Source organism: Pantherophis guttatus, chromosome 3 (genome assembly GCF_059756535.1).
Source record: "Pantherophis guttatus breed Tessera chromosome 3, ASM5975653v1, whole genome shotgun sequence".
Classification (NCBI taxonomy): Eukaryota; Metazoa; Chordata; class Lepidosauria; order Squamata; family Colubridae; genus Pantherophis; species Pantherophis guttatus.
In genome coordinates this window covers 36,661,034-36,676,390 of record NC_142065.1, presented here as the reverse complement: position 1 = coordinate 36,676,390, position 15,357 = coordinate 36,661,034, and the positions used below count along the sequence as shown (strand labels likewise).

At 35.9% G+C, this 15,357-nt stretch overlaps 1 protein-coding gene across 6 annotated transcripts in view; it reads right to left on the bottom strand.

Annotated features, from left to right (window-relative positions):
* Nucleotides 1–15,357, bottom strand: part of PPFIA4 (PPFI scaffold protein A4) — a 105,024-nt gene that overhangs the window by 4,535 nt on the left and 85,132 nt on the right. For 3 of the 6 annotated variants that reach the window (XM_034414165.3, XM_087889294.1, XM_034414166.3), the window contains exons 19-29: nt 14,297–14,463; nt 12,556–12,649; nt 11,345–11,426; nt 10,352–10,552; nt 9,295–9,357; nt 7,891–7,917; nt 6,188–6,363; nt 4,786–4,883; nt 2,964–3,139; nt 1,825–1,893; nt 152–329 (exon numbers count right to left, since the gene is read on the bottom strand). In XM_034414165.3, the coding sequence (XP_034270056.1) occupies nt 152–329; nt 1,825–1,893; nt 2,964–3,139; nt 4,786–4,883; nt 6,188–6,363; nt 7,891–7,917; nt 9,295–9,357; nt 10,352–10,552; nt 11,345–11,426; nt 12,556–12,649; nt 14,297–14,463 (1,331 nt within the window). The remainder of the gene's footprint in view (nt 1–151; nt 330–1,824; nt 1,894–2,963; nt 3,140–4,785; nt 4,884–6,187; nt 6,364–7,890; nt 7,918–9,294; nt 9,358–10,351; nt 10,553–11,344; nt 11,427–12,555; nt 12,650–14,296; nt 14,464–15,357) is intronic. The other 3 variants (XM_034414169.3, XM_087889296.1, XM_087889295.1) reach the window with 1 other exon arrangement.

Sequence of the window (15,357 nt, the reverse complement as noted above, 5' to 3'; positions counted from 1 at the left end):
ATATTCATTTAGTAGTTAGGCTGATGCTTAAAAGAACTTTGCATATCAGCAGAGAATATACCATACACACCATGCAGGATCCAGAGAATCATCTAAGTTTTTAGAATGGTGTAATTCATGTCTCATGAATAATAGTAGAGTTTCACCCTACCTTCTGGTGGCATTTTTTTCGGTGGTGCTGAAGGAGGTGGCAGAGGCACCAAAGAGGTCACTCGAAAACCTGCTGGAAGTGTTTCTGCTGACCCACTAACCATGGTGATACTGTGAAAGTCTCGAGGGCGGAAACGTTTTCGCCAAGAAGGAGTTCGCCGAAAAGTCTTGTCTTCACCCTATAAAGAAAAGAATACTCATATATCGCACAGAGTAACCACAGGAGAATACATAAACTCCAGAGGGAGATCAAAGATTAGGACAGCCTGTAAAAACTGGGTTAATTATACATGGGTTTCAAGTAGAACTGGGTTTCTCAGAAGACATTTTTTTTCTTTTTGAGAAAACCTTTGAACTTTTTCTCTCATCATATTAGAAAAAAGGAAGCAGAAATTTCTCCAAATATTATTCACGGTATACAAGTATGTATTAATGGATTAAAGACTATAGTCAGATCTAGCAACACTATGCTTTGAAATTAGTCCATAATTTTGGAATCATGATGTTGGATGAAAAATTGGAAACAGGCTGTCCCACAGTTTGTCACTACTATCTCCTGCAATGGCAATACAGGCAATCCTAAAGTTATGCCTGCAGTTGGGGTTAGGATTGCCATTGCTAAGTGATGTGGTTGTTACATGACAGCATTGTTTACTGCATGTAAGCAAAGGGAGGAAGGAGGAGGGATGCAAACAAAGAAAGGGTGTGTGTGGGGCGAGAAAATTACTCAAGCAACTTGCAATCTTCCCTGCTGGTGTACCACTAACTTTCTATGTGGGAAGCCAGCAGGGGAAGTCACAAATGGCTATTATGTAATGTGGGACACTACAACTGGTCACTAAGTGCCCAAATTTTGTTCATGTGTCCATGGGGGCACTGCAATGGCTGGAACTTTGAGAACCAGCCATAAATCCCTTTGTTCAGTGCCCTCATTAACTTTGAATGCTAGCTGAACAAATGATAGTAACTTGAGGAATACCTGTAATGGAAATAGAAAATGACAAAGAGGTATTCTACTTGCAGCTGAAGATAGCAGTATTTCCAAAGATCTTCAGATCTTTGCCCAGAGGAATTTAGGAACATATATCATTCTTACTACTTTTTAGGAGTTGATTCTATGATACAGAAAATGAAATTTTGTTTACAGAATTTGTTACAATGCTGGCTGGGGAATTCAAGGAACTGAAGTCCACACAGGTTAAAATCGCCAAGGTTGAGAAACACTGTCTTAGATTAGCTCTGTTCATCTGAAAGTGTTTAAATTAATCTAAATTAGATTATCAACACAGGGTTGTTATGTATGCATTTCTTTAAAAACAAGGTTGCTGAAATTGGTTTTGACAAGCAACTGTTGCTCGCAGATCTAAAAGAAGAGAAAATAGCATATGCTCTGCCAATCCTTAGGCTTTGTCTCTCAAGAAATAAGGTGGCTTCCATCTCAATTCTTGCCCTGCCACCTAATTTTATAATATCTCTCTCACCCCATGCATGTTTGCAATGTGGAAATGCTCACTTCTACTTTTCCTCCACATAATTGAACATTACAGTGAAACCTCCCAGAAGATAACTACAATATCAGTTCTATTTCCAGATCTATAGTTGCTTCCTAACTGACAGTATAAGCACAATATTTCTTAAATTCCCATCCTGTTTTAGTAAGTACTTTATGCTCACATCATCAAGTCGTCTGTCAGTACCCAAGGCAAGAAGATTGTTGAATTCTCTCTCCATCACCTGTCGTGCCTGTAAACAATATTGAATAATTAAATAGAAGCAATCTAGGCAAATAAAACTACTAATGCAAATTGTTTATTATCAGAACGAAAGAAGAAGATAAATTGATATTTATACTAGTATATCTCTTCATAGTTTTTGGTAGACCAGCAAGATTTCCCTAGTAACACAGGGGTAGGTTTCTATATATCTATTTGCATAACTCTAGTATTTGGCATAGCAGTTGTGGGAAACTACCAGCTCCAACTAGAGTGTTTTTACTGCATTTGGTTTCACTCATCCATTTTTAGCATAATTCCTCCTGTTGGTAGAACTTAGTGCAAATAAATTAGATCTCCCAAACTAGAAGCTTATCACTCCTGGTCAAGGTAAATCAATTGCCTCCATCTAGTTCAGCATTCTGCCTTTCAAAATAACAATACAAAATGATTTTTTGAATGTTAAAAAAAAAGATGCATTCATCCATATCCTAAAATTCTGAAAATCGGGACTCTGGTTGGTTCAGTTCTCATAACGGTATAGAGCAGGGGTGAAATCCAGCAGGTTCTGACATGTTCTGGAGAACCGGTAGCGGAAATTTTGAGTAGTTCAAAGAACTGGCAAATGCCACCTCTGGCTGGCCCCAGAGTGGGGTAGGAATGGAGGTTTTGCAATATCCTTCTCCCAGGAGTGGGGAGGGAATGGGGATTTTGCAGTATCCTTCCCCTGAAGTGGAGTGGGAATGGAGATTTTGCAGTATCCTTCCCCTGCCACGCCCACCAAGCCACGCCCACAGAACCAGTAGTAAAAAAAATTGAATTTCACCACTAGAGATACAGAAAAGGGATTTCATAAACAGATTTGCAATGAACAGTAAAATAAACTTTCAATCTCAGACTTTGGTTACCCTTAAGAGGAAGAAATATGTAACTGAAATAACTTATAGCACAACAAAGTAACTTTTATTGTATCATTTCTGTTTTAATTTAATAGTGTTAGATTAAAAATTCAAGGAAGATGTTCTTCATAAAGAACAGAAGGTTTATTAATTATATGAGAAATAACCATCAACTCTGTTGGTGTAAAACATTTTTTCCTACCTGAGTATTCTGAGTGGGAATTTGTAAAATAAGTGCCAGACTATTATAATCAAAATTTTCATCCAGAGCAATAAGTGCACCATGGACTCCACTTTCAATGATGTTGTTGGCATATTCTCTAAGCCCAATGGATTGAATCCAGTGTATTACTTGATCGTTTGTCCAGACCAACACATCTAGAAGACATTGAAATTATATACAGAAATGAAATTACCCAGAAGAATGCTCACTTTTTCTGAGCTGTTCATGACATAAAAAGAACAAAATACTGATGTAGTATCTAAAAATAGTCCAACTTGTGTATTCAAGTCATATTCTTCTAGTATTGTTTCAGGGGAAATAAGTCCCACTGTAAAATGTCAAACAAGTATGTGCTAATTTATTTATACACCAAAAATCTATATTTACACCTTTAACTTGAAGACAATCCAGAAAGAAGATGTAGCAGGCAGAACAGAAGTGTTCCTGACATATGGCTGAGATTAACTACACAGTGAATATAAATGAACACGATGAAAACAAATACAGTAACATGAACAGTTCAAAATGACATAAGCAGCAGCTATAAAATCAGCAAAGCCATGAAAAACAGAAATCAACAAAGCAAAATAAAGAATATTTACAATATGCCATAATATTGCTTAACGCATTGTAAGCTGCCCCAAGTCTCCGGAAAAAGGCGGCATATAAATTGAACCAATAAATAAATAAATAAATAATATCTTAAGGATTTTTTTTTAAAAAAAATTTGCTTAGATGATATTAACTTTGCAAAGATAATATCAAAGTTAGTACCAGACAAGCCTCTCTGGTGAGGCATTCCATATGTAGAACAGCATGACTGAATTAATCCTTGCCAGGATGATCATCTGGCACCATAAAAAAGCTTTGGAGGACATCTTCTGATGAAGTATGAAGAGTTGGAGTGTGTTCTTTTGTATGTATTCCCAGAACAAAGCCTGGCCCGGCCCAGCAGCAAAGCGCAAAAGAATCTCTTGCTCTCTCAAGAAACCCCAGCCACCTAAGCCCAGTCTCAGCCACCCTGCACCCCTGGCAGTTACTTATACTCCAAGACTACAATCTCCCATCAGCCAGAATCCCCCTACAAGGACACGTGAGCATGATGTATAAAATAACAGGAAATGTATTGAAATATAATAATATAAGAAACATTAAAGTGATAAATCTGAGACAGATTTCACAGGCAACAAATCCTGCTGAAAAGTCAGTAACTGGAAAACCTCTGGAGTATTTCTACTCTCTATAACTTGGAAATTTGATTTTGTAAACAGCATTGACTAAAAAAAGGTCTATATTTCATAAAGAGATTTGACTTTTTTGAATAATAGAAAGGAAAAAGCAGCTTTAAAAACTATACTTCAAAATCTGAACTACAGTCATGTCCAGAGAACCAGGAACCTTAATTGGACTACTTCTGAATAGTTCTTTTATTGTTGCTCACCTACAAAAAGTATATTACCAAACTAAAGCAATTAACTGAAATAATTATAGGTAAACCTCCAGAAGTTTGCCTCCAGAAGTTGTAGGTGCTCCAACACTGGAGTTTTGAAAGAAAAGATTGGACAACCATTTTGTCTGAAATAGTATAGAGTTAGAAAGACCTCCAACGTCCCTTCCAACTCGGTTATTCTGTTATACTCTGAGAATTGCTAGGGACTGTCTTTCTGCCTCCAGACATTCCAAATTCTACTTCACTTTGTTTTCTGGGAAAGAGCCCCTCCTTCTTGCGACTCCTGACTATATTCCACTACAACTGTATTTTTGCAGCTTGCCTTGAATTCATTTCTAAATTGCTACTTGCCTTTGATTTCATGCTGGCTTTCTTCCCGCCTCTTCTCCAGCTCCTTTCTATCATAGTTCAATCTTTTGAGGCACATAATCCCGTACTGGAGACTTGTTCTGCAACAATGCAATACTTAGAACATACTTAGAATACTTTTACTTTCAAGAGGTGTGCATGTGAATATGTATTTTTTGCCTATGGCATAAATACATAGCTACTTTTGACACTATTTCAAAAATACTGAACTGTCTACACTATTCATCCAATTTTCTGATTTTTGGCTTTAATGTAGTATAACCTTTAATATTTATGGGATAAGCTACTACTCAGCCTATAAAAATCTTACCATGCCTGTTATTATTGCTCTTCATTCAGAGGAAGGACTGATAAAAGCCAGAGTGTACAAGTTGAACTTCTAGGATCACATGCAACTCTCAAAAGCATTGGATGCAGTTTCCAGAGCCTCTCCACAAGCTGTCACTAAACTGTAGCTTTTTTAATGTAACAGAAGCAGAAAGTTATGAAATACATGGGGGATAACTGTATCAAAGTTATTATTTATCCATTAAATTTCAACTTTAAATTAAATCAAGTTTAGGATATTTATTTATTTATTTATTTATTAGTCATATTTCTATGACCCCCACTCTCCAAGGACTCTTGGTGGCTTACACCAAAGACAATATACTAAATAGCATATTGCCCCCAACAATCTGGGTCCTCATTTTACCCACCTCGGAAGGATGGAAGGCTGAGTCAACCTTGAGCCGGTGAGATTTGATCTGCTGATCTGCTGAACTAGCAGTCAGCTGAAGTAGCTGCAGTACTTCACTCTAACCACTGCGCCACCTCGGCTCACATATGGTCTCAGAGATGTTTAATATTTGTTTTCAAATATTTAATTATATTAATTTTAATATGATCAATTATAACTGTTAAACATATAACTGCAGAGTATTATATTAACTTTGTTTAAATAATTTAAATGTAAAGATACAGTGACTCAGTGCTTCGGATTTAAAGGCAAAAAAGTGTTTGGAGCACATACTCGTGAAGCACTTTTACGCAAGTACTTGAAGCAGCTTCATTTCTTTACCCCATGGTTGCCTTTTGGAGCAGAAGTAGGATCCTGAAAAAGATGTGTTTGATTTAAAGAGTTTCAGACAACTGCTGTATTTGTATCCTGGCATGTTCCCAAACCCTTTCTTGCCTTTGAATCCAAAGCACTGCACAACCCTATTGAATAAAATGAAATCAGATTTGGGGTCTGTCCAGGCTTCACCTCTTTTTGGAGTATAGCCCTATTCTCCAAAGCAAAATATGGACCTCAGCCTGAAAAAAAATTACACACCCTTTGACTATAGGAATTTAAGGTGGCTGCAAGAGTGCTTCAAACATTATCCCAAGAAAACTTGCTCACCGATGGAAACTGTCTACCATCTTCAAGTGTACTCGAAGGTCTTTCTTAGTCAGATGATCCAACATTCGTGCATCCACAAGACATTCCATGAAGTAACTGCGATACTGTGGTAGACCTAGACTAGGAAGCCATTCATTGCCTATCCATTCATGGTTCATGTCCCCATAAGCCAGAGTCTGTGGAAATTTTAAAAAGAAAAAGCAAATAACATACACAGGATATTTAATTGGGTTGTTCCTCTTGTTAAACGGTGTCCAACTCTCAAAGACTGGCCAGAAAAGTTCCTACAGTTTTCTTGGAAAGGTTTTTCAAAAGTGGTTTGCCATTTCCTCCTTCCTGGGGCTATGAGAAAAAGACTGCTGCAACATCACCCAGCTGGCTTTGTGTGTAAGGTGGGACTAGAACTGACAGTCTTTCAGTTTCTAGCTTATTCTCTTAATTACCACACCAAACTGGCTTTCACATATAAATATACCTATTAGCAATACTGAAATAATCCAAAGTGGGAGGTCTACAGATTGGAGTTAGAACATTTTAGTAGAGAAAAACTACCAGAGATAACTGAAATCTTCTATCTTAGATCTAAAATTCCTAATGAAATATACTAGTGAGTTGTGTCACAAAAATAAGTGATATAACAGCTTTAAAATGCTTCAGGACCATGTTCAGTAGATCTGAAATAATTCTATTACCTCAACAATTTTTGTTGAGTAACAATTTTCAAACAAAAATTGTAACTTCTAAATAATATACATATATTGAAATACATTTTTCAATATATGACAGTATGACATACTGACGGTTGTAACAAAATCTCAAATCAATTGCCTGAGTATTATTAACCATGCATATTATATGTCATAATATAAGTATGCCACACTTCAAAAATCTTAAACACAATAAAGCATTTATATTCTGTTTTCAATACCTTAGGAATAAATACACTACATAGCTTTTTCTAATAGTGCAACTTATCTGAAGGATATTTTTAGGTGAATGTTAATTTTATTTGAGTCTGAAGACACAGTTAAATAGAATTTGTTACATGCTAAGCACAGAATTAATAGATAAAGTAAGCAACGGAGTTGCTGGAAAATTTGGCTCAGAAGATCTTATCTTCAAAGGAAGATCTGTCCTCTTAGCTGTCAAAATTTTCAATGGTAAAGAAGCAAAATCTGAAAATAAAAGATAACTATTCCCTATTAATTCCTGACAGGATTCTTTACTTTCTGCTTGTCAAACAAGAAATATCTGATTTTTTAAAAAGAAAGTTAAAGAACATACTAGAGATATATTAATGGTTTGTATGGGGAAACAGGAAGAATAAAGAATCTGGTTAGGTATAAGTAATGCTAAAATTAAATGAAAAGCACCAATAAAATCAATATAGCAGATTTTATATGTTGATATCCTTGACAAGGAATTAGTTATTATTAAATGAAATATGACTAGCTTCCCATTTGGATAAAATAGTAAGGTACTACAATAGCAACTAAAAGGAAGTATAGGAAGATTTTCAAATATTCTGCATTTGTTTCCATTATTCCCTAAGAGGATCTTAAATGAATCTAGAGAAACTGCTCAAAAAGACAATTTGATATAATTGTTGATTTTGATACATAACTCCATTTCACTGGAAATTACTGAGTTTTGTATTTCCAGTACAAGGGGGAAAAACCCACAAAATAATGCAGGAGTCTCACCTGTGCCCAACTGCCTTCCTCAGTATCCTAAATGTGACAGCGCAGCATGTCAATAAAATAAGTAAAATCAGATACCACAGAAAACCGCATTTGTTTCTCCCCTTCCCCAATAAAGCAGAGGCACTGTCTATCATGAACATGATCAAAAAACTGTCACATAAACACGGTTACAAGTTAAGAGGCTCCCATTATTCACCATTTCTAATTTAAAGGATCTCACTGTAGTTGGCATTTGATCTCTCAAGAATGTGCTGAAGTTTTGAAAACAAACAACAAACAAAACTCTCAGTTAATTATTCTTGTTCTTAAGGAGCTATCAAAATGAGGTGCCAAACTGGTAATCTTACAATTGGCTTTGCCCAAATGGTGATTTGGATGTTTGTTGCCACTAAGCACAACTAATGTATTTCTGTTCCCAGAGCTGCGAACAGATTTAAGCAAAATGCCACACACAGTCATCAAAAAGCATGTACTAGATATTTAAAGATATGCTATCCGCACAAAGAGTTAAATAGACAAAAAGATCAGATAGGTGAACATGTTTCTCTTGTTCCTATCTAAACACGAAAGTTTTTATTTTATTTATAACATATTCATTTTTTAATATAATGCACTCATATAATGCACGCCTTGGTGGCGCAGCAGACTAAAGTGCTGTTAAATAGCACCAGCTGCCTAAAATTACTGCAAGTTCAAATCTCACCAGGCTCAAGGTTGACTCAGCCTTCCATCCTTTCGAGGTAGGTAAAATGAGGACCTGGATTGTGGGGGCAATAAGCTGACTTTGTATAAAAAAGAACACCGCTTGGGGGGGCCCGAAAGCCCTACTAAGCAGGTATATACAAAAGTATGAAGGCTATTGCTTAATCCATTGTTAGCCACCCTGAGTCTCCGGAGAAGGGCGGCATATAAATTGAACCAATAAATAAATAAATAAATCTCCACTTGAATAAGAACAAGTGATCTATCCACTGACTCGCTCTGGCACTAATATACAAATATTAGTGCAGTAAGTAAAATAGCTGTTATAGCCAGCCTAGTGCCAGAATACATCACAAAAGAGCCCCTTACTAGAACAAATCAGTTACTATGCATTTGCATTCAGGTTGGCTTTCTGAACATGAAGTAGATCATTTGTATCCCATAAGAAAAGGCATATTTGGAGTTTTGGCCATTTAGGCCCTGTCTTTCCAACTATTTTCAGAATTCCCAACATGGCTTGGAACAATTGATATTACTCCAATGTTATCTCAATTATTCTTATTATCTAAACCAAAGAATTAAATTGCTTGTTGAAAATTGAGCTTTCTTTTCTTTTTTTTTTAATCAGAAGCAAAATTATTTTCCTGTCGCTTACAATGAGGACAAGATGGCAGAATTCTCTTACACAAAAAAAAAAATTACCATTTTGGTTGAAGGAGCCATGGTTTCCATTTCTTCATGAGTAACCCAGACATTTCCAGATGACTAGGGTGAAAATATGACACACATCAATCAGAAAGCAAGGAATATTCAATAAAACTTTTCAACTCAAAACCACTGCTGTGTCCATAGTTTAGGCCATAGAATCAATAGTTGTGACAATGTCAAAAACAGTTAAAAGCTCCCTTGAGTTGAACTCCTGGAAACAACTTATTTTCTTTTACAAGATGTAGCTAGTATTATTGCACAATATCAATAGCTTATAGCCTTAGAATTTCCTGAAGGTTTTCTATCCAAATATCAGGGGTATCTGCCATCTTGACTTCTCTTGTAACACCCTGCTGACACCCCTGTTAAATATTAATTATGGTTTTGTAACAGATATTTTCTCCCAGCTGGTAAACCACGGACTGTTGTAGTATCAAGCTGTTGTAGACTGAAGAAAGTACCTTTCAGAAATTCCACATTAAAAGACCTACAACTATAGCCTGTTTCTTCAATTTTCAGCATATTACTTGCTCTTCCTGTTGGGTGGGCACAGGAAAGAATCTCAATACATATTGTTCCATATATTTCTGCCTATAGTATTAATATTTTTCAGACAGCAAGCAGGGAATACAAAGCAACTACATCATTACATTTCAGGAAGAAATAACTGTCATAGCTGCTAATAATGCACATTTAAGTTGGCCAGAAAGTCAACTTACAAATGGGAATAATAACAATAACTCAGCACTTCATATAAAGCTATTGTGAAATTATTTCTGGCAAGTATAGAAAGATGAAAAAGGCACGATATCCTTTACTGATCTTACAAACATATATTACAATGGGACAGAAAGGGTACGATACAATTAACTTTCTCTGAGGAATATGGGGATTTCAATTTTCATCAGAATGCTAGCGAGGACCTGCAGTCTTGAGTCTGACTAAAGGGATATGTGTTTGTTTTACATCTATTCAAATGCAGGTTCTTAGTGTTAAATATGGAAAGAAAGCCCAGATTATAAATCCCAAGAAGCCAAGATAGAGTGCTTACTGTTCTGGAGGTGGGTGGAGCAGAAGGGCTTGTGAGAGACACCATTTCCTGGATTGCCAAGCGCAGTTTTAACCTGTGAAGGGCATTACTAATTCCAATTTCCCTCTGGATCTCTGTATCTGACAAGGCAGACATAATAGCACCGCTTTTCACATTAGCTCTGCAAGCTGCAACATACCAGGCAGGCATGCCCACCCAAAGCTACAACATAAAAGGCCAGAGATGAGTCTGCATTTTGAACTGCACAAATTTCACATACTAAGAATTTACAATGAACAAAAGCACTGAAAGATGAGATTTTGACTGACTATTAAATTCTTCTGATTCTTATGACATACATTCTTATGACAATGCTGTATATTTCTTCTATCATCTCCACATTTCATGGTATAAGATACATTATGCTGAATTATTAACATCTGGGAAGGGTAGTCAAAACAACAATACTCAAAAAATATCTATGCTCTATATTTACATAATATTTTCAATATTTTTACTTAAATTTGATAGGATCCAAAGAGAAAATTATTTTTTTTTATTAATACAGTTTAAATCAAAGTTTGTGACATTATATATATTTGTATATATTTCAAACTTGAGAAAGGTTGTCAGTTTACCCTTAGGGCAGTGAGTAGCCAAAACCTTCCCTATGTTGCCTGCTCACTTTTACTGCTATTACGAACATAGTCACATGCCTCTACTTAAAAAAACGATCCTAGGAAATTAAAAATCAGACTTTGCAACACAGCACAGAAAAAAGGTCTGTGCATGTGATTATATTGCAAAGTCAATTCAAAATGATGATAAAACTCCAGATCCTCACACTATGAATGTGTAAAATGGAAATTCTATGTGCAGATACTTCCCCCAAATGTCTTCATTTGCCTTAAATCTAGATATGCAACACCGGTTTCCAAATATATCAGTCCATTATGAACTCAGGTTGCCTGGCCAAACATGATTATTTAAACTGAATAGGTAAAAGAAGCTTACCTCCAGCCAGGAGACCACAGTTGGCCCATCCCACTGAGCAAAGGGAATACCCTTTCTTCTAGCATCTTCCAAAAGTTCATGTCTGGAAAGGGAAGCAGTAATATAACAATTCTTACTAGCTGTGCATTCCTCCAGAAAACAAACAAAGCCCCAAAACTGAAATTTTATCTAAACAATTGATAACAAATTTAGCAAGCTGTCCCACAGAATGTGGCAACAGGAAAGCATGCAATATGCAGTTAATATCATTTGGTATTATTCTACCCTGATCATATATTTTGAGTTCACTGAGCAAAACTGGAAAGCCAGCAACAGCTTTCCCGTATGAATACTGATAGACATTTTGGCAGCATGCTTCCTTCACACATCTCAGCTGTTCAACACCACATGTGCTCTGGCATAAGACACAAGAATGAGCAGCTGGCACCATTAAAGAAAAATTGGTTCTATTCCTTGGCGAAAGAGAGTTAACAAGCCTCTTGACTAAGTTTTAGTTGGAAGGTAGCAGCTATAGAGTTACATATGAGTGTGGAAGGGTGGTCTTTAGCATCAGGACTAGAGTCAACTTTCTGTAGGTAAAGAATTATCATATTCTAGGAAGTGAGTGGGTGCCAGATGTGATACCTGGACCATTGGTTATAAAAAATCTGGGGAAAGATTTTTTTTAGGTTTTTTTTTTAATTAAACCAGGTTTTGTTTTAACTGAATAGGCTCTTAGGAAGTTTCTGAAAGAGATATGTCTTGATCGCTTGCCCAGATAGTGACAGGCAAGTCTATTCTGATAAACTGTGATAATCCTTTTATAACAGTTTCACAATGTAGAGACGAAAGCCTTTGAAAGATGAGAATCATGAAGTTTCAGATCTCCCTCTTTCTTGTTAAGCTGCCATCCTTTAATATCTCCATCTTTCTGTTTAATTAAATTGTTTCTTAAGAAACTTGAAAATGTTATAAAGTATTTCTTTCAGGAGAAGGAAACAGAATAGTTCTCACAAAGCAGTTAATTAAACTTTTCTAACAATTTATTTCAGGAAAAAATGAGCTTATTCTAGGATGATAATTCAGTCCAATCAATGTGGAAACTTGTGCTAAAATATTTCCCAAATATTCTACAGTGACCCGCAATTCATCAAGAGTCTACCCAAATCAAGACATAAATTTTCACTAACTGCTACAATATTTATCAAGACAGTAAATACAACTTTCCTCACTTTTTTTTGAGTCGTCGATCTTTTTCTGCTTGTGCTCCTAGCTTGCCAAGACCAAGAGAGTCCTGTATATTCATTTCTGAATCTGTTAGCAAAACTATGAAACACAATAGATGAAGAATTAGATACTCCTTGTGATATATAATAGGTGTGATATATAATATTATAAAAATATAATAAGCCTTTTTTAAAAAATCAAAAACAAACTAATTTATGCCTACTCAGGAAATTCAATTTGCTATCAAGAAATTTAAACTCAGTAATTCTATCTGCCAAGAGTAGCAAGCTTTACTTAGCTTAATTTAAGCTTGAAGATTTAATATTTGACAATATCCATGAAAATCCAACAGTATTGACAAAGAGATTCTTTTTATACTACCACAATACACTAGCCTTAAATATATACAATTATAAAATTATCTCCCATCCTCACCCAATGTTTCAATTTTTTCATGTATATTAGTAATCACTGTTTTATTGTGGCATGATAGACAGGCTTATGAAAAATTTAAGGAAGAAAGTACTTAAGCTGGGATGAAACCAATTTATCCTGGGTTTCATCCTAGATTAGGTCCTTTCTTCCTTAATTTTTTTATAATCCTGTCAATCCAGACCTTTTCAGTTCTACTTCCATGCTTCCCTTCTGCTGGTCTCATTACATTATTACTTTCAAGATCCAGGTCTATGACTCCTTGCCATCACTATATTTACAAAAGCCTAATTAGACTACTATCAGCCATCCTGATTCATTCCCATACTTTGAAAGTGGGTTGAAGGAAAGAACACCCAATGATGCACACACACAAAAATAAACAGGATCCCCAAGACTCCATTTCCTGTTCTTGAAATCTTCTGTGGATAATTCTGTAAACCTCATGCTACATTGACATTCTTATTGACTGCTAAACTATGGCATGCTTTTGCAAACGTTTGGACTCCTAGTCCTTCCTTGTTTCAAAACTTTTCAATCGTCCACCAGTGAACTAATCCAGCCTGTGTAATAATATATGCTAATTTAGGCAAATAGAAAGATTTCTATCTCTATCTCTAATCTTATGAATAAGATTAGAAATAAGATTATTGCTCAGTTTCCAATACTGTATATTAAAAAGGGTGACCATTTTTTGTTATTTCTCATATTCAGTCTAGAAGTAAGCAGTGGAATCAATCATCCAGAAGAGTGTTGGGCATCTATTCAATACAAATGTTCAGAGGATAGGTAGCTACTTCAGTATGCTTTAATTTGGATTCATACACTGATCAGAGGATTGGACTCCTTGATATAAATGGCCTCTTCCATCCTGATAAAAAATTTGAATGAATCAAGGGCGTCCTTTGGGCGATTTCTCTGCTTCTGCTATAGTACTTTCAAGCTATGCCACTCCTTATCCATCCAGGAGTTCTATGTGATCAAGTCATTAGCTTTATTCACTGCTTCTGATAATTCATAGCTCAAATTCCTATTTAGAAGATCTGATTACTGCAATCATATTGATAGGCCAAAGGCTAACACTTTATTGATATAAGTGGGATATTATCAACATACATTTTGCAGCCCTGTATTATTTCTTTCTAATGCCTTTGACGGATCTCTACAGCTATTATATCATATTTTATTGTATTAAAATATTCAACAATCCAAGCAAATGAAAATATAATCCTGGAATTTGTAAAAGACAAATGGTCAGCTTCCACAAAATTTGTGGAATTCCTTTATTTAGAAAAGGTGAAGACAATCAATTACCTTGCCCAGTAGTGCCTTCTCTGCTCAGTTGGATTAAGCGCCCTTTTTCTTTCTTTCCAAACAAGCGTCCAATTGAAGATTTGATGCCTTTCCTCTTGGAGCCTTTATGCAGTGAATCCTGGCTGCTATTACTGCTGCTGGGGTTACTTGCTTGATCCTCTAGAGAACTAAAGGATGGGAAAGAAAGTTACTAAAAATAGTGTCATTAAAAATAGTGAAGTTAAGGTCCTCCTCTTGGGATCAGCCACATTCCCCCCATACCTGTTTTCAAAATGCCCTAATTCTTCTCAGAGACCATATTCAGCTAATCTCTAAAGGACAGCAGTGCAAAACATCTAGAGAAAACACAACTGAGACGTGTAACTGAAATTCTGCGGAATAGTATCAGCTGCATAAATCTTTCATATATGAATAATTATTTCGTTAGTTAGTTAGAACCCAGAAAAGAACCCCAAGATTTTTTGTTACAGACTATTATGCACTGAATGTTATACACTATAATAAGACTTCCATTAACAGATTTTCTATCCATCATCGTTCTATCATCATTAAAGTATCAAAGAAAGGAAACTTCAGTGACTGTAACAACTGGAGGGGCATAACATTGCTATCAGTCCTTGGAAATGGAAAAGTTCTATGCCTTGTGTTGCTCAGGAGATTGGAGCATCAATTGGATGCACATCTAGGTCAAGAACAAGCAGCATTCAGGAAAAGACGCTCCTATAACAACCAGTTCCTGACCTTAAGACAGTGTTTCTCAACCTTGGTAGCTTGAAGATGGGTGGACTTCAACTCCCAGAATCCCCCAGCCAGCAATTCTGGGAGTTGAAGTCCACCCATCTTCAAGCTTCCAAGGTTGAGAAACACTGCCTTAAGATATATCACTGAACAGAGTTTAGAATTCCAGAAGCCAATGGTAATTAATTTTATTGACTTCAAAAAAGGCATTTGACTCAATTCATTGAGAATCACAATGGAATATTGTAAAGTCCTATGGTATTCCTCAACATTTTATCAACAGCTTTAAGAACCTGTATTATAACTCTAGCTGCTGTGTACAA